This window comes from Lepidochelys olivacea, assembly GCF_965140295.1.
Source record: "Lepidochelys olivacea isolate rLepOli2 genome assembly, chromosome: 5".
In the NCBI taxonomy this organism is placed as follows: Eukaryota; Metazoa; Chordata; order Testudines; family Cheloniidae; genus Lepidochelys; species Lepidochelys olivacea.
This window is the reverse complement of record NC_140415.1, coordinates 58,683,832-58,704,794: the sequence shown is the minus strand read 5'-3', so window position 1 is coordinate 58,704,794 and position 20,963 is coordinate 58,683,832. Positions and strand designations below refer to the sequence as shown.

General features: G+C 40.0%; 1 protein-coding gene across 1 annotated transcript in view; it reads right to left on the bottom strand.

Annotated features, from left to right (window-relative positions):
- ADGRV1 (adhesion G protein-coupled receptor V1) overlaps positions 1-20,963 on the bottom strand; it is a 414,454-nt gene that overhangs the window by 108,388 nt on the left and 285,103 nt on the right. Inside the window, exon 85 of the mRNA XM_084628496.1 lies at positions 12,471-12,587. Within this exon, the coding sequence (XP_084484622.1) occupies positions 12,471-12,587 (117 nt within the window). The remainder of the gene's footprint in view (positions 1-12,470; positions 12,588-20,963) is intronic.

The following is a 20,963-nucleotide window of genomic DNA, read 5'->3' as shown; positions in this document are numbered from 1 at the left end:
AATGCACAGTCTGCTGCCAGCAAGATGTATAAAGATAGATGAAGTGGATCAAAACAAGAAATAGACCAGATTTGTTTTGTATTCATTTTCTCCTCCCTCCCTCCTTGAAATCAACAGCCTGCTAAACCCAGTTCTGAGTTCTATCCTTGAGGTTTTGAGTTCTATCCTTGAGGGGGCCATTCTGTTTCTCGCAAAGCCACCCCCTTTGTTGATTTTAATTCCCTGTAAGCCAACCCGGTAAGCCATGTCATCAGTCGCCCCTTCCTCCGTCAGAGCAATGGCAGACAATCGTTCCGCGCCTTTTTTCTGTGCAGACGCCATACCACGGCAAGCATGGAGCCCGCTCAGATCACTTGGCAATTAGGAGCACATTAAACACCACACACATTATCCAGCAGTATATGCAGCGCCAGAACCTGGCAAGGCGAAACCGGGTGAGTAGGCGATGTCAGCGCGGTGATGAGAGTGATGCGGACATGGACACAGACTTCTCTCAAAGCATGGGCCCTGGCAATGCGGGCATCATGGTGCTAATGGGGCAGGTTCATGCAGTGGAACGCCGATTCTGGGCTCGGGAAACAAGCACAGACTGGTGGGACCGTATAGTTTGCAGGTCTGGGATGATTCCCAGTGGCTGCGAAACTTTCGCATGCATAAGGGCACTTTCATGGAACTTTGTGACTTGCTTTCTCTGCCCTGAGGCGCAAGAATACCAAGATGAGAGCAGCCCTCACAGTGAGGGAAGCGAGTGGCAATAGCCCTGTGGAAGCTTGCAATGCCAGACACCTACCGGTCAATTGGTAATCAGTTTGGAGTGGGCAAATCTACTGTGGGGGCTGCTGTGATGTAAGTAGCCAACACAATCAAAGATCTGCTGATATCAAGGGTAGTGACCCTGAGAAATGTGCAGGTCATAGTGGATGGCTTTGCTGCAATGGGATTCCCTAACTGTGGTGGGGCCATAGATGGAACCCACATCCCTATTTTGGCACTAGAGCACGAAGAGAGTACATAAACCGCAAGGGGTACTTTTCAATAGTGCTGCAAGCACTGGTGGATCACAAGGGATGTTTCACCAACATCAGCGTGGGATGGCCGGGAAAGGTACATGACGCTCGCATCTTCAGGAACTCTGGTCTGTTTCAAAGGCTGCAGGAAGGGACTTTATTCCCAGACCAGAAAATAACCACTGGGGATGTTGAAATGCCTAGTTGAATAGTTATCCTTGGGGACCCAGCCTACCCCTTAATGCCATGGCTCATGAAGCTGTACACAGGCAGCCTGGACAGTAGTCAGGAGCTGTTCAGCTACAGGCTGCGCAAGTGCAGAATGGTGATAGAATGTACATTTGGACGTTTAAAAGCGCGCTGGCGCAGTTTACTGACTTGGTTAGACCTCAGCAAAACCAATATTCCCACTGTTATTACTGCTTGCTGTGCACTCCACAATATCTGTGAGAGTAAGGGGGAGACGTTTATGGCGGGGTGGGCGGTTGAGACAAATTGCCTGGCAGCTGGTTACGCACAGACAGACACCAGGGTGGTTAGAAGAGCACAGGAGGGCGCCGTCGCATCAGAGAAGCTTTGAAAACCAGTTTCTGGCCAGGCTATGGTGTGAAAGTTCTGTTTGTTTCTCCTTGATGAAACCCCCCGCCCCTTGGTTCACTCTACTTCCCTGTAAGCTAACCACCCTCCCCTACTCCCTTCAATCACCGCTTGCAGAGGCAATAAAGTCATTATTGCTTCACATTCATGCATTCTTTATTAAATCATCACACAAATAGGGGGATACCACCAAGGTAGCCCAGGAGGGGTGGTGGAGGAGAGAAGCACTAGGAGGGGTGGTGGAGGAGGGAAGGACAAGGCCACACAGCACTTTAAAAGTTTAAAACTTTAAAACTTATTGAATGCCAGCCTTCTGTTGCTTGGGCAATCCTCTAGGGTGGAGGGGCTGGGTGGCCGGAGGCCCCCCCTCACTGTGTTCTTGGGCGTCTGGGTGAGGAGGCTATGGAACTTGGGGAGGAGGGCAGTTGACTAAACAGGGGCTGTAGCAGTGGTCTGTGCTCCAGCTGCCTTTCCTGCAGCTCAGCCATATGCTGGAGCATATTAGTTTGATCCTCCAGCAGCCTCAGTATTGAATCCTGTCTCCTCTCATCATGCTGCCGCCACCTTTCAGCTTCAGCCCTCTCTTCAGCCCACCACTTACTCTCCTCAGCCTGCCGGTCATCTTGTGCTTTCCTGGACTCAACATTGTCTGCCTCCATGCATTCGTCTGTGCTCTGTCAGTGTGGGAGGACTGCGTGAGCTCAGAGAACATTTCATCGCGAGTGCGTTTTTTCGCCTTCTAATCTTCGCTAGCCTCTGGGAAGGAGAAGATCCTGTGATCCTTGCAATACACGCAGCTGGTGGAGAAAAAAAAAGGGACAGTGGTATTTAAAAAGTCACATTTTATAGAACAATGGGTACACTCTTTCATGGTAAACCTTGCTGTTAACATTACATACATAGCACATGTGCTTTTGTTCCAAGGTCACATTTTGCCTCCCCCCACTGCGTGGCTAGCCCCTCATCCCTCCCCACTCCCCATGGCTAACAGCGGGGAACATTTCTGTTCAGCTACAGGCAAACAGCCCAGCAGGAACGGGCACCTCTGAATGCCCCCTTAAGAAAAGCACCCTATTTCAACCAGGAGACCATGAAGGATATCACTCTCCTGAGGATAACACAGAGAGATAAAGAACGGATGTTGTTTGAATGCCAGCAAACATACATTGCAATGTTTTGTTCTACAATGATTCCCGAGTATGTGCTACTGGCCTGGAGTGGTAAAGTGTCCTACCATGGTGGACGGAATAAGGCTGCCCTCCCCAGAAACCTTTTGCAAAGGCTTTGGGAGTACATCCAGGAGAGCCGCGAATGCCAGGGCAAATTAATCATTAAACATGCTTGCTTTTAAACCATGTATAGTATTTTAAAAGGTACACTCACCAGAGGTCCCTTCTCCGCCTGGCGGGTCTGGGAGGCAGCCTTGGGTGGGTTCGGGGGCACTGGCTTCAGGTCCAGGGTAAGAAACAGTTCCTGGCTGTCGGGAAAACTGGTTTCTCCGCTTGCTTGCTGTGAGCTATCTACAACCTCATCACCATCATCATCTTCCTCGTCCCCAAAACCTACTTCCGTGTTGCCTCCATCTCCATTGAAGGAGTCAAACAACACGGCTGGGGTAGTGGTGGCTGAACCCCCTAAAATGGCATGCAGCTCATCATAGAAGCGGCACATTTGGGGCTCTGACCCAGAGCGGCTGTTCGCCTCTCTGGTTTTCTGGTAGGCTTGCCTCAGCTCCTTAAGTTTCACGTGGCACTGCTTCGGGTCCCTGCTATGGCCTCTGTCCTTCATGCCCTGGGAGATTTTGACAAATGTTTTGGCATGTCGAAAACTGGAATGGAGTTCTGATAGCATGGATTCCTCTCCCCACACAGCGATCAGATCCCGTACGTCCTGTTCGGTCCATGCTGGAGCTTTTTTGCAATTCTGGGACTCCATTATGGTCACCTCTGCCGATGAGCTCTGCATGATCACCTGCAGCTTGCCACGCTGGCCAAACAGGAAATTGAAATTCAAAAGTTCGCGGGCCTTTTCCTGTCTACCTGGCCAGTGCATCTGAGTTGAGAGTGCTGTCCAAAGCGGTCACAATGGAGCACTCTGGGATAGCTCCCGGGGCCAATACCGTCTAATTGTGTCCACAGTACCCCAAATTCGACCCAGCAAGGCCGATTTCAGTGCTAATCCCCTTGTGGGGGTGGAGTAAGGAAATCGATTTTAAGAGCCCTTTAACTTGAAAAAAAGGGCTTCATCGTGTGGACGGGTGCAGAGTTAAATTGATTTAACGTGCTAAATTCGACCTCAACTGCTAGTGTAGACCAAGGCTTAGAGTACTTTTGTGCAGCAATTAGATACCAGTGCCTGGCCTGTGACAGCTGACTCGGGCTGGAGCCTGGGCTCTAGGACTCTGCAAGGTGGGAGGGTCCCAGAGCTCAGGCTGCAACCTGAGCCCAGAAGTCTACACTGCAATGAAACAGCCCCACAGCCTCAGCCCCAGGAGCCCAAGCCAGCTGGCACAGACCAGCCCTGGGTTTTTATTGCAGTGTAGATATACCCTTAGTGCAGAATCAAAGAATCCACATGAGAGTTGGCGCAAAATAGTTATACAGCAATAGATATTCTATAGTAGCTATTCCAGGCTTTTTCTCCCTGTAGACAAGCCCTTTATAAGGCCTTAATACTATCCATATAGGTAGTCTTCTGTGTCGTACATTTGGTGACCTATTTCTTTGCTTTCTTTGCTTCATCTCAAATACTATACGAACTAGAGTTGGGCAAATAATTGATACAATGATTTTAGTCATTTTTTGGTTTACAGATGGTCTGTTAAGAGATTGCAAAATTACCAAATGGATTTGTTGTTCAAAAATATTTGTGAATTTCTTCAGCCAAATTCTTGGCTTTCAGTTCATCCAAGTGGCAAACTGTGAATTCTACTATCAAGTATTTAATTTGTGCTGAGTGGGTTAGTTATGTAAGTATTGTTGGTTAGTTATTTGGTATTTTCCTGGTCTTACATATCTAATCGATGAAGAACAAATCTTGATTACATAATTCAAAATTCTCCCTTTGATTATTAGCAATATGTTGTACGATCAGGGAACCAAAGAAAAAGTGTATGAATTTCATTAAAGGACAAAAGAAAAATTACTGCTTGCATATTCAGTTAAATGTTCTCCAAAAGGAAATGCTAAATGGCTGAAAATGGATTTGAATATTTGTGCAAAGATTTTTCTATTTGCTGAGTTTTGTAATAACTCTTTCCGTCCTATTTTACTGCATTCAGTAGCTATACTAGATCCTTCTCTTTTTCATCTTATGCAAAGGAAGTTTCTTTGTTCTTAAAGGAAAGAGGGACTTCTTTCTTCCACAAAATTAAAAGAATAAACAGTAATAGAGAACCGTTCTGTATAAATCTTCAAATTGTGTGGTTTTCTGGTCTTACCTAAGCCATGCTTCAGTACTAGTACTCTGACAGTGTACTGATTTATTCCATTATATTTAGTTAGGGATCACTGATCCTGTTAATTCTGACTATTAGCTTAATTGTTCTCAGTTATGCAATTCAGATTGTTTTCTAAGAAGTCCTACCATATGTCCTTCCCCTCCTTTGCTGTATTTGTTTAGTCATAGTTACCCATCTGATCTCATTTATCACATGGATGACACTAGTCCAATGGTCTTTGCAAAGCTTTAAGAGAGATTGGCCAATTCACCATTTCCTGTGCAGTGACATTTTTATCTTGGTAATTATAAGCCTCTTGTCTTCAACTTCTTTTGGTGTGCCAAAATTAAATCAATGAAGTACAAATAGTGGAGCTAATTTTAGCAAATCCTTTCCTGTTGCTATGCTGTAACAATAACTAGTCCTCCAGAGGAATAAAATGTACAGTCCATTTCTCAGTTGCTCAGGTGAAGAAACTAATGCAAGAGCCATGAATGTTCTGAGGTGCAATCCAAAACAATTATGCATGAATAGAAAATCTTAACGAAATGAACCTAAACTTACTGAGGGTTTTTTTTTCTTTTGCAATGAAACAAGCAATTGAAGCTACCTTTCAAGACGTAAGACACATTTTATGTATGGATTTTTTTTAATGGGGTTACATGTGGGACTGTAGTCAGCAGGTACAGCTTATCAGGAAGGAGACTTTAGATATAGGGCTTGCCAGTTTGGTGCACATAGATTTATTTCCCTCAGCCCCTGCCCCGTTTTGGAAGGGATGCATACATCTATATGAATGACTTTCGGCCTACTCACACGGTTAAAAGTTAGGCATGTGCTTAAGTACCTTGCTGAATCAGGACCTTAATAAGATTGCAAGTGGATTTATGGAAAAACAACCAGGCACAAATATGGCCAAAAAAATAAAAAGGAGAAACACAAATACTTGGGACCTGACATTCATCTTGCTCCCACTGGTTTTACTCCACTGCAACTGCATTCTGTGGAGTTACTCCAGATTTGCATTGGTTTAAATGTGATGAGAATCAGGGCTTTGTATCATACATTTTCCCACAATTCTCAAACTAGGAATTGGCTGTTATTTAGTTGATACAGATGAGAATTACAACATCTTAAACTAGTTTTAAAAAGTGTACAACTAAGTTACCAAAGGGGTAGTTTCTAATACATTATTCTTAATAAGATTTCTTATGGTAAAGTTTGAACAGGCATACTTTTACTTGTATGTGCCTGTCATACACAGGAACTGCTACCAAGGATTTGCCATAATCTACTGAGTGCCCTGGAACAAACAATACAGTACAGAACAGCATGTCTAACATACGCTCATCGACATACGCTCTGTCATCCCAAAGAACAAGCCACCCAACATGGATTGGCTCTTAAAATGCATACTGGTGGGTGTCAGTGGGTGGTGGCAGGGTGCACTAGTATGGCTTAAAACTTCTGTATATTAGGCAGCTATATATGACTCAAAACTCTTGGCCAAATTCACCCCCATTAATATATGGAGGAGGTTAGAGAGACAAGGTGGGTGAGGTAATATCTTTTATTGGACTAACTTCTGTTGGTGAGAGAGACAAGCTTTCAAGCTACACAGAGCTCTTCCTCAGGTCTGTGGAGGATGTGTAATTTGCACCTGCCACTCTACCTTGGCCCTTTACACTCAAATGGGTCTCAGCCCTAATGGAGTTTCCACCACCCTGTGACATATTTCCATTCTCCCAGGAGCTCCACAGAAGTCCTGAGAACAGAAGCTGCTGAGGGTGTGTTCAATCAGAATCCCGAGCTGCTCTACCTATGATCCTTTTCTCAGGCCAGTACTGAAAGATTAGGCTTTGCTTTGCAATATCAATAGTTTGGCGGAATAACCATTTAAATCCGAAAGTCTGACTCCTACATCCTGTATTTTCTAATGTTTTCAAAACTGCAGATGAACAAATATTGATTATGTTCCAGATCTTCAGTTGGTGTAAATTGGTGTAGCTTCATTAAAATAGCGTGGATTATTAGCACAGCCTGCCTGAGCTACTGTCCATTAGATTCAACAATTCATATCTGTATTTTAATGAACAGAAAAGTTTAAGGAAATACTCTTTTCTAAGATCTGAGCATTTGAATATATTGAATAATTATGTTTCAAAACTTGGCTCTTCCTTTACACTTCCCTAAACGCTGAACATTATTAATGGCAACTGGTTCACACCAAAATAAAAAATGTTTCAATATGTTAAAGAATTTATGACTTGTTGTGGGAAAACAGATGGATAGAATTAAAAAAAATAAAATAAAATAAAAGCAACTTAAACTATTCACCATTATGTACTTCATAGTTATTGTATCCCATAGATACATGCACACAAAAGCATACACTGCTATGAGAAGCTAGAGTAGTGAAAATTTATCTCACACTCTGTTTGGGGATGCACGTGTGAGTGGTGTGTCTCCATTTCTTATTGGATATGATTTATTAATACTCGCACCTAGGCAGAAAGGGACAGAAACGTGTCCACATAAGTTCCATGTATGACTCTACTGCTTTCCACAAGACAATGGTATGCAGCAGCAGGAGTATATCTCACTCTTCCCCAGAGACTGCAGCCTTAACTCATAGCAGGACAGTAGAACCCCATCATGCTAACTGTTAGTTTAGTTTGTACCCATTACGCCTTCTGGCATTTAGGGAAGCGACAAACTCCTGTCTGTTTCTGGCAAGTCTTTCAATGGTTCCCCAGCTGTGCCCCAGGTTTTTCAGCTCAGTTTCCACAGCTCTTCGCCATGTTGTTTTCAGGCAGCCTCGTTTTCACTTGTTTTCAGGTGTCTATATTATCGCTACTCTGGTGATGGAATCAGTTTCCATCCAAAGACACATGGCCAATCCATCTCCAATGCCTCCTGGTAATGATGGTGCTCATATCTTCTTGGCTGCACTGTGTAAACAGGTCTTGGTTTGAGACTGTTCTCGGCCAAAAGATACAGAGGATTTTTCTGAGGCAGCTTGTAAGAAATGAAAACAGTTTGGACATGTCGTACTTTGTCATTCCCCAGCATTCTGCCCTATAAAGTAGTGTTGAAAGTACGCAGCACTGAAAAATCTGGTTTCGTTTTGGTGTTGTATTTTGGTGATTTCCAGACTGTATTTAAGCTCTGGAAGGTGTTCCTGGCTTTACTTATTCTGTTCTGGATGTCCTGGCTTGTTCCACCATCCTGCTATGCTAACTATTGCATAGACGCAAATGGGACATGGAAATCTGGCAAGTATATAAAGAAACAACCAAAACATCTAGGAATGATGTAATAAAGCACTTATATAGTAGCTTGCATTGCCTATGATTTGTTGTGACAAGATACTGTGGCCTGTGCTCATGTCAGGAATGAGCAGGCCACACAACAAATCTTAATCCCTGTAAAAGCAAACTAAATTGCACAAGAAAGGTCTATGCTTGTATATCTTGATGTGTGCAGCGGCCATGCACTAGAAGCGGACCAATTTTTTAAAAAGATGATAACTTTGATTAAATTTGGAATTTAAACATTTTAATGGAAATTAAAAGAAACCTTTAAATGTCCCTCCTCCCCATTTTTTTTCCAACTAGCTCTAATCTTCACACATTTATGCTTAAAGTATTAAGAGGACTGAGGCACATCATGACTACAGATGCAAAGTCCTATTCGCCACCATTTGGTTCCAGTTTGTATTCTTACCCATTTTGTAGCACATAGGACCTGGCATTCACTGATATAAAAATAAGTTCATTTTCCATGTACGAAAGACCGTCAGTAATACTAAGGTATTTTGTACCCACTAAAGGATAAAACAGAAATTACAGCTGGATTTAAGAAGGGACAGGCTGAGATCAAAAAGGTTAATTCAGTTAAAAATCAACAAAGTATTAAACCAAGAAGTTAAATAAAAATAGACATATTTTTATCTATATATAAAGCAATCCTTTCCCTCTCTAAACATTTGTAACTTTGGCTGATGTATATGTATTTTATTAGACTTTGGCTCTTTGATCTCTTTGACAGTTACATACTCAATATCTGCTACCTCATTTGGAGGCCTGTAGTATAAACCTAACACTATATTTGTATCCTACAAGTTCAGTTGCGTAGTCCAGTCCACTCCGAATTTCTCTTTCTCAATGGAATCTTGCAGATACAGCACTACTTCCTCACCTCTTCAATCTAATCTGTTGGTATATAATCTGGTATATAATCTGGTATATAATCTGTTGATAGATATCATATCTATATATAAAGGCAAGAAGCTAAAAATACAGGTGAATTAGAATGGATGAGGATTTTGACATTATAGGCATTTACTGAACTTTGGTAGAATGATAACAAGCAATGTGATAGTATACTTGACTACACAAAACCAGCAGATTAGATTGAAGAGGTGAGGAAGAAGTGCTGTATCTGCAAGATTCCATTGAGAAAGAGAAATTCGGAGTGGACTGGACTACGCAACTGAACTTGTAGGATACAAATATAGTGTTCGGTTTATACTACAGGCCTCCAAATGAGGTAGCAGATATTAAGTATGTAACTGTCAAGAGAGATCAAAGAGCCTGAGTCTAATACAATACATATACATCGGCCAAAGGTTACAAATGTTTAGAGAGGGAAAGGATTGCTTTTTGGAATGACTAACCTGAGTCCATACAAGAGGAGAAGCTAATTTCAATGTAGTTCTACACAAAAGTCAGGAGTTTTCTCACAAAGATGAAGCCCTATAAGAGGCTGAGGTGTCAAAAGAAGAGGTGCTGGAACAAACTGGTAAATTTAAAAGCATGAATTCACCAGGCTCAGATGATTGACATCCAAGAGATCTGAAGGATTTTAAGAATGAAATGACTGAGCTACTAGGAAGAAAAAAATGCAACCTCTCATTAAAACCAGCTTCTACATATACCAGAGGACTGGAAGGTAGCAAATGTAGGACCTACATTTTAAAAAGGCTGGAGAGGTGATCTGGGGAATTACAAACCAGTAAGCCTTATTTCAGTACTTGGTCAAGCTAATAATTAAAAATAAAATTATAAAACACCTAAAAAATAATGATGTAACATGATCTAATGAGCATGGGCTTTTGCCAAGGAAAACTGTGCCTATTGTAGCAAAAATAATGGATAAAGAAGAACTGGCAGATATAATTTGCTATAAGATGAGTTAAACCTTGTTATGGGAAAAGTTAAAACCTTGCTGAGACTGATGGGTGTGAACTCACCCTTCAATTAACATAACAGTGAGGATAAATTAACCACAAGACCCTACTGAAGACAAAAGGGTTATGTAAACCTACACGAGTTTTGGACTGAGAAGGCAGAGGGCCTTTGCTGAGTATTGTTTGTGTGTTGTGTGTGAGAGTGTTTGAGGGAAGCAGGACACAGAGAAACTGGGAAGAACTGAAGAGAGAAAATCAGAGGCAAAAAGCCAAGCAGTAGCCTGTGAGGATAGTATGACTCCGGGGAAAGCTAGAAAAAGCTTGTGGGTTTATTGGCAATAAAGGCTGGTGGCTGTATAGTGAGGACTTGTCTACAACTACCAAGTTTTGTGGACAAAACTTATGTCGCCACCCAAAAGGCAACCTACACGGGCTGCAGGTTGTCCAACACTGTACTATAAATATTCAGTAGTTATGGTCTGAAAGGTACAGCACTTTCATAAGCCAGAAACTGGCTAAAAGACAGAAAACAAAGAGTAGGAATAAATAGCCAATTATCCAGTCAAGGGTTACCAGTGGGGTGTCAAAGTTCCATACTGAAACATGTGATGTTTAATATATTGATCAATTATCTGGAAGTGAGTAGACAGTGAGATGGTGAAATCTGAAAATGACAAAATTATTTAGGTTAGTCAAGACCAGTGAAAACTGCATGAAACTTCAGAGATTGCGAACCAAACCAGGTGAATGGGCATATCAGCAGAAGTAGTTCAGTACTGACAAATGGAAAGTAATGTATATTCAAGGGAATAATTTGAATTACTCATACATTTTATTGGGTTCTAACTGTACCAACTCAGGAAAAAAAACCTAGGCTTCACTATGTATAGCTCAAGGAAGATCTCTGCTCAGTGTTCAGCCATGTTCAGAAAAGGTGATTCTATGTTTTAGGCTGACTATGTGTTTCTTTTCCTCAAAATTACTGCTATTTAAGGCAAACAGACACAGTAAGCTTGGGACCCAAGATAGAGAGCTGCCTTTTGTTTTTGTTCCATGTTTATGTTAGCCTCTTGACAAAGTGCAAGGAAGTGAAGAATTTTTTTTTGGTGTCTTTCCGTTACTAAGGACAAAGCAGCACAGTTACAGCATAATTGATCTCTGCTGAATTTTGTCCTTACATAGGGCCCAATCCTGTATGCTGGACAGTGTGTGAGATAAAATAAAGCAATTTGAGTGAAGGTGCTGCAAATATGACATTGTATACTACAAACATGATGCACCCAAATCCTGTCAATACTGTAAGCACATATGCGCAGAGGTGCATGGGATGATAAATACAAATCTGCATGATGGACCCTCCTCTGCTTTATCTCACAGTTGCTTTGACCAATTTACATCACACATGTTTCCACAACTAATAGATTTGGTCTAGAGATTTCCACAAGAGTTTTACTTGCTTATATCATGCTGAATTAAGCCTTCTGTCTCAGAATTCTGGGCATATCTGCGAATGTGTGTACTTTTTCAGTAGATCTGATGCAGCGTTTTGGCCTTATAATAGCTTTTCTCTATGCTATACATCTCAACTTGAATTAAGAAGTAGATTTTTCATTCTACATGGGTCTAAAGTGCAAACTGACATTGACTCTGATGACCAATGTAACTTGTAACCAGTATTTCAACTTGAAGAGACTTTTTCAAAACAATGTAAGGAAGATGCATTTAGAAACACCATTAGCTCTCACAAAAGCAGCTTCTTCAGTTTTGATAATGTACTTCCTACTGGGTACATTTTCAAACTGGGATATGGAAAGATTTAGTGCACAATGGCCGTGGATGTTAATGAGACTTAGTGGAATACATCATAGAATCATAGAATATCAGGGTTGGAAGGGACCTCAGCTGCTCAAAGCAGGACCGATCCCCAATTAAATCATCCCAGCCAGGGCTTTGTCAAGCCTGACCTTAAAAACTTCTAAGGAAGGAGATTCCACCACCTCCCTAGGTAACGCATTCCAGTGTTTCACCACCCTCCTAGTCTCCAAACAGATCTGAAAATGTATTTCTAGATCTTTCACTCTAGGGTTAGTAGGGGTTATTTAAGTTCGTTGCCTCATAAATATCACTGGAATGTGATGACAGACACATTAAGAAATGACATAAATGCAGTACAAGTGTCAGCTGCCCTTAAGCAGATTTTTGGGAGTGAGAGAGAGAGAAAGAGAAAGATACTAACCTGAACGAGCATCCAGCTAAACTGGCAAAGGTAAAGGTAATGTGTAATAGATCCCAGGGCAGAGCAGCTTTCCTCTGAGAGCTCCTGACTTATGTAAGCTGAGGCAAGAAACGAAATCTGTAAGAGAGACAAATGTATACATATTGGAACCAATCAACATTAATTTAATAATATTAAGTAAATCTGCAAGTTTAATTTCAGTTGGGATAAAAGCCAGAACGATTTACAATAATTTACCACTCAATTCAGAAACTAATTAGTAATGCAATGTGATGCTTTGGGATAAATGTATTTAATGTTCATCCTGAGGTGAAATTCTAGCTCAGCTGAAATCAACAGAACTCCCATTGACTCAGTATCATAAGTCTGACCTATTTTGTAAGCATGTTAATGGACTTCTGTCGTTTCTTGACTTGCATGTTATATCACATTTGTAGAAAACCCTGACAATGAAAAATGTCTCAAAGTGGTTCTGCTTACGACGGATTTGAACTTTATGTAGTTGGAACCCTGCCTCATTTCCTGCCAGCTCACCATATAAAGTTCAAATCCGTTGTAAACAGAACAATTTTGTGATATAACATGCATCAAATATATTTGCATTTCACTTCCCTGTTGAAAAATGTCTAGATAACATACCCTGCACATTTCATCATGTTATCTTTTATATTCTCAAAACAGCACATGAAATGTATTTATAAACCTAACTTACAGTACACTCACTCCCCCCTCTTGCCCCAAAAGCATTTGTTATGAAATCTGGACACAAGGAAAAATCATGTCCTGTACTGTGCTGTTGCATTAGTGGGTGAAAAGGGTGTCAAGTAGGACAAGATTGCAACTTAGAGCTCAAAACAGCAGTAGGTTGGGTACCAGCTATACCACCCTACCAAGTGCACCAAGGCTCAAAGGAGTCGTATGCTGGCCTGAAAAATAATCAGTCCTTTGCCTATATGTTGCAGTGTGTAACAGGTGTTAGGGTGGGTTATAAGGTACTTTTACGGAACAGTAAGCTGTGCTTTCCCATGCTGTTCGGAGGATCCTATCCTAGACACCAGATGGCTGTGCTTCTTTTCCCACTCTGGCATGACTCTTTAACAGAGGCATTATTATTCTTAGAACTTTTATTTTCCATTATTTGTTTTTAAGAACTAGCGCCGCAAAACCAAACCAAAAAATCTAAAAGAAAAAGAAATCGTGTTAAAATGTGAGTTGGATCTCAGTAAGTTCAGAACTGGCTCCTGTAAATCCCACTACAGATATAATACTTCTACTAAACACATTATCTAAAAAGATCCAATCATTCACAAATAATGCAGAATAGGCTAAATCTACCATTTATGTAGTTAACCTACTGAATTTGTGAAGTGAAAAAGGTATGTTTTATTTGACAAAGAAAGCTATGTCTTGGAAAATAAGAGGTACTACTGATGAGATGACTTCTTAATATAAATTTGTGTACATATACATGATATAAAGTCTGTCTCAAAATAAAATAAATTAATAGAAGTTATAATGTAGGTCAGGGTAGATAGTGGTTTTGTGTTTGATGACACCTCTCGGAAAAAAATGCTCATAAGTTTGACAATATGTTACTGGACAACTCCTACTTAGTCTCATTACTGAAAAAAATATAGCCCTTTTACTTTACTTTGGACAAAGTCATGCAGACAAGTACATTACAGTATTGCATTACAGTTGATCTATACTTCGCACATGGACATTGCCATTTGATAATGAAAAAGGACAGGTAGTCACTAGACCAAAATTTAATTGTAAGGTGCCATATGTTGAAATAAAGCATTTTTCAGACAACTTTGTTACATTTTGTATCCTGCGCAGACTGCATGAAGGCTCTGTTGGAATATAACCATAGAAAGCCATTGGTTATGTTGTTAACACTGAGCATAGGTGATATTTTGAAACATTAGAGAAAAATATACTCTATATACTATCGTCTACCAAATGCTGGCAATACTGGAATATGTAGCTTTATCTATTTGTAACATAATAAGATGTCTTTAAAAGAGAGCACAGACCTCTTCCTCCTACAATCCTACTGCTTCTGAAGCAAATAAGAGAAGCACACTAAAACCAGCTTTGCCTCCCACCCCGTATCCAACATCATCCCTTAGGGCATGCTGCCTTATGCATTCTGTGCTGTGCTCATTTTTTAAAACAGATACAATGGGCAACCTTTATAACAATGAACCCATTACTCTAAAAAGCCAAAGCTGTACAATGTATTGGAATAATGTCCAGACTGTCTCTCTCTTTTATGGCATTTTTTAAAATTCATATTGAATATATCCCATACGATTCCCATAGCCTCAGAGTTTTCTTTAGGGATAATCCAGTTTTAAATCTCCGTTTGGGAATAGATTTTGCTTTTTACCCCAATAGTTCCAAATTTCTTTTCAGTAACACACACTCCACTGTGGAGCAGTTCTGTTTGTGAATGGACTTGGAACTCTAATCTGCAGACTTTATTCTATGAATATTAAAAACTGCAGCAGTGTATGCTTCTCCACCGGGCCCTGTCAAGGCCACCGTGCCCTGTCAAAGGCCATCCGGTTTGGCCTGAAACAGCTTCATTTAAGGTTAACTAGTGACTCAAAAGGAAAAGCTGCAAACTGCACCAATTTGTGTGTGATATTTTTTGTGCCATACAGGGGATGAAGCAGAATGCTCGTGAGAACGTATAACTCAGAAAGGGATCAGGACACTTACAAGGTTTTTCTGATATACTGACCAAATAAAAGTAAATAATACATTCAAATCTTTACTTATTGATGTTGAAGAGAAACAGATATCTGTCAGGATCCCTGCTTGACAGTCATTTACTTATGTAACAATTGTTTGAACTGATTAAGCAAAAATGGTGGTGATGAAATCATATCACAATATTAAGAAAAATCACCTGGTGATTAAATACAAGGAAATTAGAGCCTACTCATTCCAGATCAAAACCTTCATCAGTGTCAAAATACAAATGAATAAAATCGGACACTTCATACAACTGTTCATTTAAAGAGAGACAGACCATTCCCCTTGGTCTTATCCTGGATAAGGAGTTATCCTGATGCATTATTCATACATTAAAAATAATTTTAAAAACAAATCTGAACATTGCATGAGTACAAAAAAAGCACACATAGACACACACAAACAGCCCATGTAAATTCAAATTTAAGGTACAGATTTTTGAATTGTAAAACTATAGTGTACCACTAATTGTTTCCAAAGCTGAATGCGGTGGGCGGGTTGATAATTTGTAACCATATCTCTAATGCCTAATACTGGGGGATGAAATGCTGTCCCCACTGAAGTCAACCAGGAATTCCCACGGTCTTCCATGGGACTAAAATTTCATCCCAGGATCCTGCTTTGAGATCTGTGTACATCTCTGTGTGATTATTTAAAATTAAAAGAAAAGTCTTACTGTGTGGGCAAAAAAAAAAAAAAAAAAATCAGACAAATCAATCAGCATGTGTCTACAGCGCATAAAGTTTGCTTTTAGAATCTCTCTTCATGATCACAGTGTTTCTGCTAGAGTTTGGTGAACCTCCCTTCAAGAAAATGAGGCCAGCAGACTTCTGTTTCAGTTAACTACAAGTTTCACTACAGCAGACATGGTCCTTGGTTTTTATTACTTCTAATAATAAAAATACAATCTTCAGAAACAGCTGGTGTTAATTATTTACGATCACTCAGAGCAAGAATTAAAAGAAGATAATTTATTCACACTGCAGTACATTTTTGTAGTTTTACAGAGTGCTACTTAAATTGAGCAATTTAAACACAAGCAGCTTAAAAAGAAGGAAAAAATTAAGTCAACTTGTTTTATTCCTTGTAGACCTTTTATAAGCAAGATAGCTACACTGGTTATATACTGTACACTGATAGGAATATCTAATACAAAGCATTTGTATCTATGTTTAACCAAATGGGTCTCTGAATTTACATTGAAAATATCTGCAAAGATATACCTTCTAAATCTTCATATAAGAATACTGCTCTAGTTCTCATGCAACGTGAATATCTGATTCCTTAAAATGTATTAGTATGTAGTATACATAGTGTCAGAAAATAAGTGAAGGTGATACATACTCAGGATCTTCACATATTAAAACATTTACTTTATCCCGCACAACTAGTGGAGCAAAAGGTCCTGTAAACTTTGCTCTGGCAATTTCAGGTCCATTTGGACAAATTTGTCCAAATTTGAGTGAGTGGTGCTGTGACCCCATGCGCCAGAGTTGCAGCGTAGTCCCAGTCAGGTTCCGCACCAGCCCTAGGCAGATTCTGCTGCCATAGGCAGCTGCTTCTTGTCCTGATTCCTGAGAATTAACATTTTTGAACCAACTCTAACGAGATGAATGTGATGAAAGACAAGGTTGGTGGTAGGGTTGTTTCTCTATGCTGCTGCCCTTTGGCTTTTTGATGGGAAAGCTTCCCCTTCAACTTTAGCACTTCTTTACCCTCACAGAAGACTAGAGTCCTCCTTTTCTTTATGGGATTCTGAGTTTTATTTTACTTCTTTAACCTTCTCCCTGCATGTCCATCAAACTGAAGCCACAATCTTTCAAGAAAAGAGGACTGGAAAGTTTGGAAACGTATCAATGCCACTCATCAACTGGCTAGAGGGTTCCCTGTTGTGTAATACAAGCCATTCCCATCCACCCAGAGACTGAGATGATCTTCAGCTAATTCAGCATAGTCCTCCTATATGACATTACCATCAGATTGGTCAGTTTTACGATTTTTTGCAATAGGGGAGTATCTTGTAGATTAATCTAGTATTTGTCTGGGAAACTGGAAGTTGTTTTAGCCAAGTTGCTTAGGCATTTGACTTGTCTAAGGTGCTAACGAAAAAGCTTACTTTCAACTCAGCATAAACAGCAGAAGATTGTATAATATAAAATAAGTAAAGGAGGCTACAACCAATAATTTAGCAATGGCACCTAATTTCATACGCAGTCTGCTCTAGCACATCTTTAGAGAAATCTGATGCAAGTGAGGGTCTATTGATTACATTCAAAAAGCCAAAAAATAAATGTTACATCTCTCTTGCAAACTATGGCTTGATCTAACCATAAGAGACCTGCACAGGACTGAACAAAGAGACGCTAGGAAGGGAACTGAGGGAAGATCACATATGGTGGAATCTTCTGGGAGATATCCAGATTAATATTAAACTGTTGAATTGTTTTCAAAAGTTAACTGGAATTTTATATCTGCTGATATTTTATATCACATTTTTTTCTTACTTTTGATTACTATAAAACAATATTCAGATACATAAGGCCCAATGCACAAAGACCTGCCTGTTTATTTTCTAAAACTTCTCCAGAACAAATCCTTGAAAACTGTTGTCCAAAGAACATGTGCATTAAAATTTGAAGATCTGGTTAAAAATGGGGAAAGCCTCTTAGCATTTTGAGCTGCCTAGTTCGCCTGTAGCTAGAGCAGCTCCTGAATGTACACACCTGTATGAAGCGCGGATGACAAAAAAATCAAGACGTGCTCACTATATAGTTATATAAAATTAACTAATTTAAATGGCATGTTGGAAACACCCGAGAAGCTCCTCTAAATTAAAACTGATTAAAGAAAAGGAACTGCAGGACAAAGGGTTACTTAGCAAAGTACTGAAACTGAGCAATTTTTTTTTAATCTAGTGGTAACTCATATTGATGTTGCAGTGGAGGGAATGTCAAGTTCAGTCTGTGCCATTGAAAAGGCCCAGTACAGTCTAAAGCAGAACAAGTTGTAAGGGGCCTCCTTATACTCACCTACATATGGCTGAGGCAGAGACGAAGATAAGCCATCTCACCTTACACAATATTGTTTCACAATTATCTTAGTCATCTTTATTGACAGATCCAGCCAAATGGCAGGTAGTTGATAATGTCCAAAAGTACTAGATTGAATCCAATTGCCAAAACCATTATGCAGATTTCAAAATATCTGAACAGCTGTACAAACACATGGGTGATTGGCCTTACAGTTATCATCTCTGTCCAGAGGCACTTTCTCTTGAAAGTTGGTCAATGGAGAAACAGTCATGTGGGAACGGTTGCTGTAGTCACCTTCATTTAGTGCTATGTTCTGTTTCATGTGCAAGCTTTTTTCAGACAAGAAGAGTGATTGGGCTCATCCTACTGCTTGAATTACAGAGCATGAGAGTAAGAGTGATTATCAATTTAAAGTTATCTAAAGGTATCTAAAGTTAATCAGCATATTGACACTGAGCTGTCACTTCAGTTTCAAAGAGAGAAGTGGTATAAAAGAATCACTGAAATATAGAACTGGAAGGGACCTAAGAGGTCATCAAGTCCAGCCCCCTACACTTAGGTAGGACCAGCTATACCTAGAGACTGTCACTGTAATGGTTTGTCCAACCTGTTCTTAAAAATTTCCAATGATGGAGATTCCACAACCTTCCTTGGAAACCTACTTAACTATACTTATAGTTAGAACATTTTTCGTAATATCTAACCTAAATCTCTCTTCTCTCTTGCTGCAGATTAAGCCAATTATTGTCCCACCTTCAGTGGACAGAGAATTGATCATAGTCCTCTTTAAAACAGCTCTTAACCTATTTGAAGACTGTTATCAGGTACTCCTCCTACGAACCCATTTCTATTCTCCAGACTAAACATGCCCAATTTTTTAACCTTTCCTCATCGGCCAGGTTTTCTAAACCTTTGTTGCTCTCCTCTGGACTTGTTCCAATTTGTCGGCATCTTTCCTAAAGTGTAGTGCCCAGAACTGGACACAGTACTGTAGTTGAGGCCTCATCAGTGCAAAGTAGACTGGGACAATTACCTCTTGTGTCTAACATACAAGAAACCTGTTATTACAGCCCAGAATGATATTAGCCTTTTTCACAACTGCATCACACTGACTCTCATTCAATTTGTGATCCTCTATAACACCCAGGTCCTTTTCAGAAGTACTGCCACCTAGACAGTTATTCCCCATTTTATTTTGTCATTGTCCATTGGACTTTTCCTTCCAAAATGAAATACTTTTCACTTGTCTTTATTGAATATCATATTGTTGATTTCAGACCAAATCTCCAATTTGTCAAGATTGTTTTGAATTCCAATCCTGTCTTCTCGAGTGCTTGCAACCCCTCCCAGCTTGGGGTCACTGCAAATTTTATAAGTATACTCTCCATTCCATTATCCACATCACTAATGAAAACACTGTATAGTACCAGAACCGGGACCCCACTAGATAGGTCCTCCCAGAGTGACAGCAATCAATTAATAACTACTCTGAGTATACTCTTTGAAGCAGTTATGCATTCACCTTATAGTAATTTTAGCTAGATCACATTTCCCTAGTTTGCTTATGAGAAGGTCATGTGGGAATGTGTCAAAAGCCTTAGTAAAATAAAGATATATCATGTCTACTACTACCCCTTAATCCATTAGGCCAGTAACCCCGTCAAAAAAGGAAAGCATTTTGGTTTAGCATCATTTGCTCTTGACAAATCTATGCTGGCTACTCCTTATAATTGATTATTCTTTAGGTGCTTACAAATTGATTGTTTAATAATTTGATCCAGTATCTTTCCAAGTATTAAAGTTAGGCTGACTGGCCTATAACTTCCCAGATCCTCTTTCTTCCCTTTTTAAAAGACAGGTATTATGTTTGCCCTTCTCCAGTCCTCTGGAATCTCCATGAGTTATTGAAGATAACTGCTAATGTTTTCGAGATTGCGTCAGCCTATTTCTTAAGTACGGAGCATGAATTTCATCAGGACTTCCCAACTTGAATACATCTAACTTATCTAAATATTCTTTAACCTGTTCTTTCCCTATATTGGCTTGTGTTCCTTCCCTCTGTTGTCAAAATTAATTGTATTGAGTATCTGGTTACCATTAACTTTATTTAGTGAAGACTGAAGCAAAATAGGTATCAAACACTTCAACTTTTCTTGATATCATCAATTATTAGCTCTCCCTCCCTGCTAAGTAAATAAACTGTCAGCACTCCTGAACTCCTTTTCCCCTTAGCTTTTCTTCCCATTTTTACCACCATTTCTCTGAATTTGTTACAGTCTGCTTTTTTTGAAGTCCATTGTCCTTATTATGCTACTTTCACTCCTTCCTTTTAGAAAATGAAATTTATCATTTCATGATCACTTTCACCCAAATTGCCTTCCATCTTCAGATTCACAACCAATTTCTCCCTGTTGGTCAGAATCAAGTCTAAGAGGTGCTACAGCAAGTTGTGAAGGTAATGAATTTTTTTGCTGAAGGATGACTCCCATTTCCCTGGGATGATAAAAACACTGGATCTCTTCACAGTTGAATTTTGGGGAGAATTTTAGAGTTAAATTTCCAAATTTGGTAACTTCCTTGCAAGTCATATCAATAAGTTTGGACATGGAAAATCTTATATTTCCTCCACTATCTGTGATGAAATTTTTTTAACTGATGTGGAAGAAAGTGCTACCAGCAATACAAGAGGAAATTT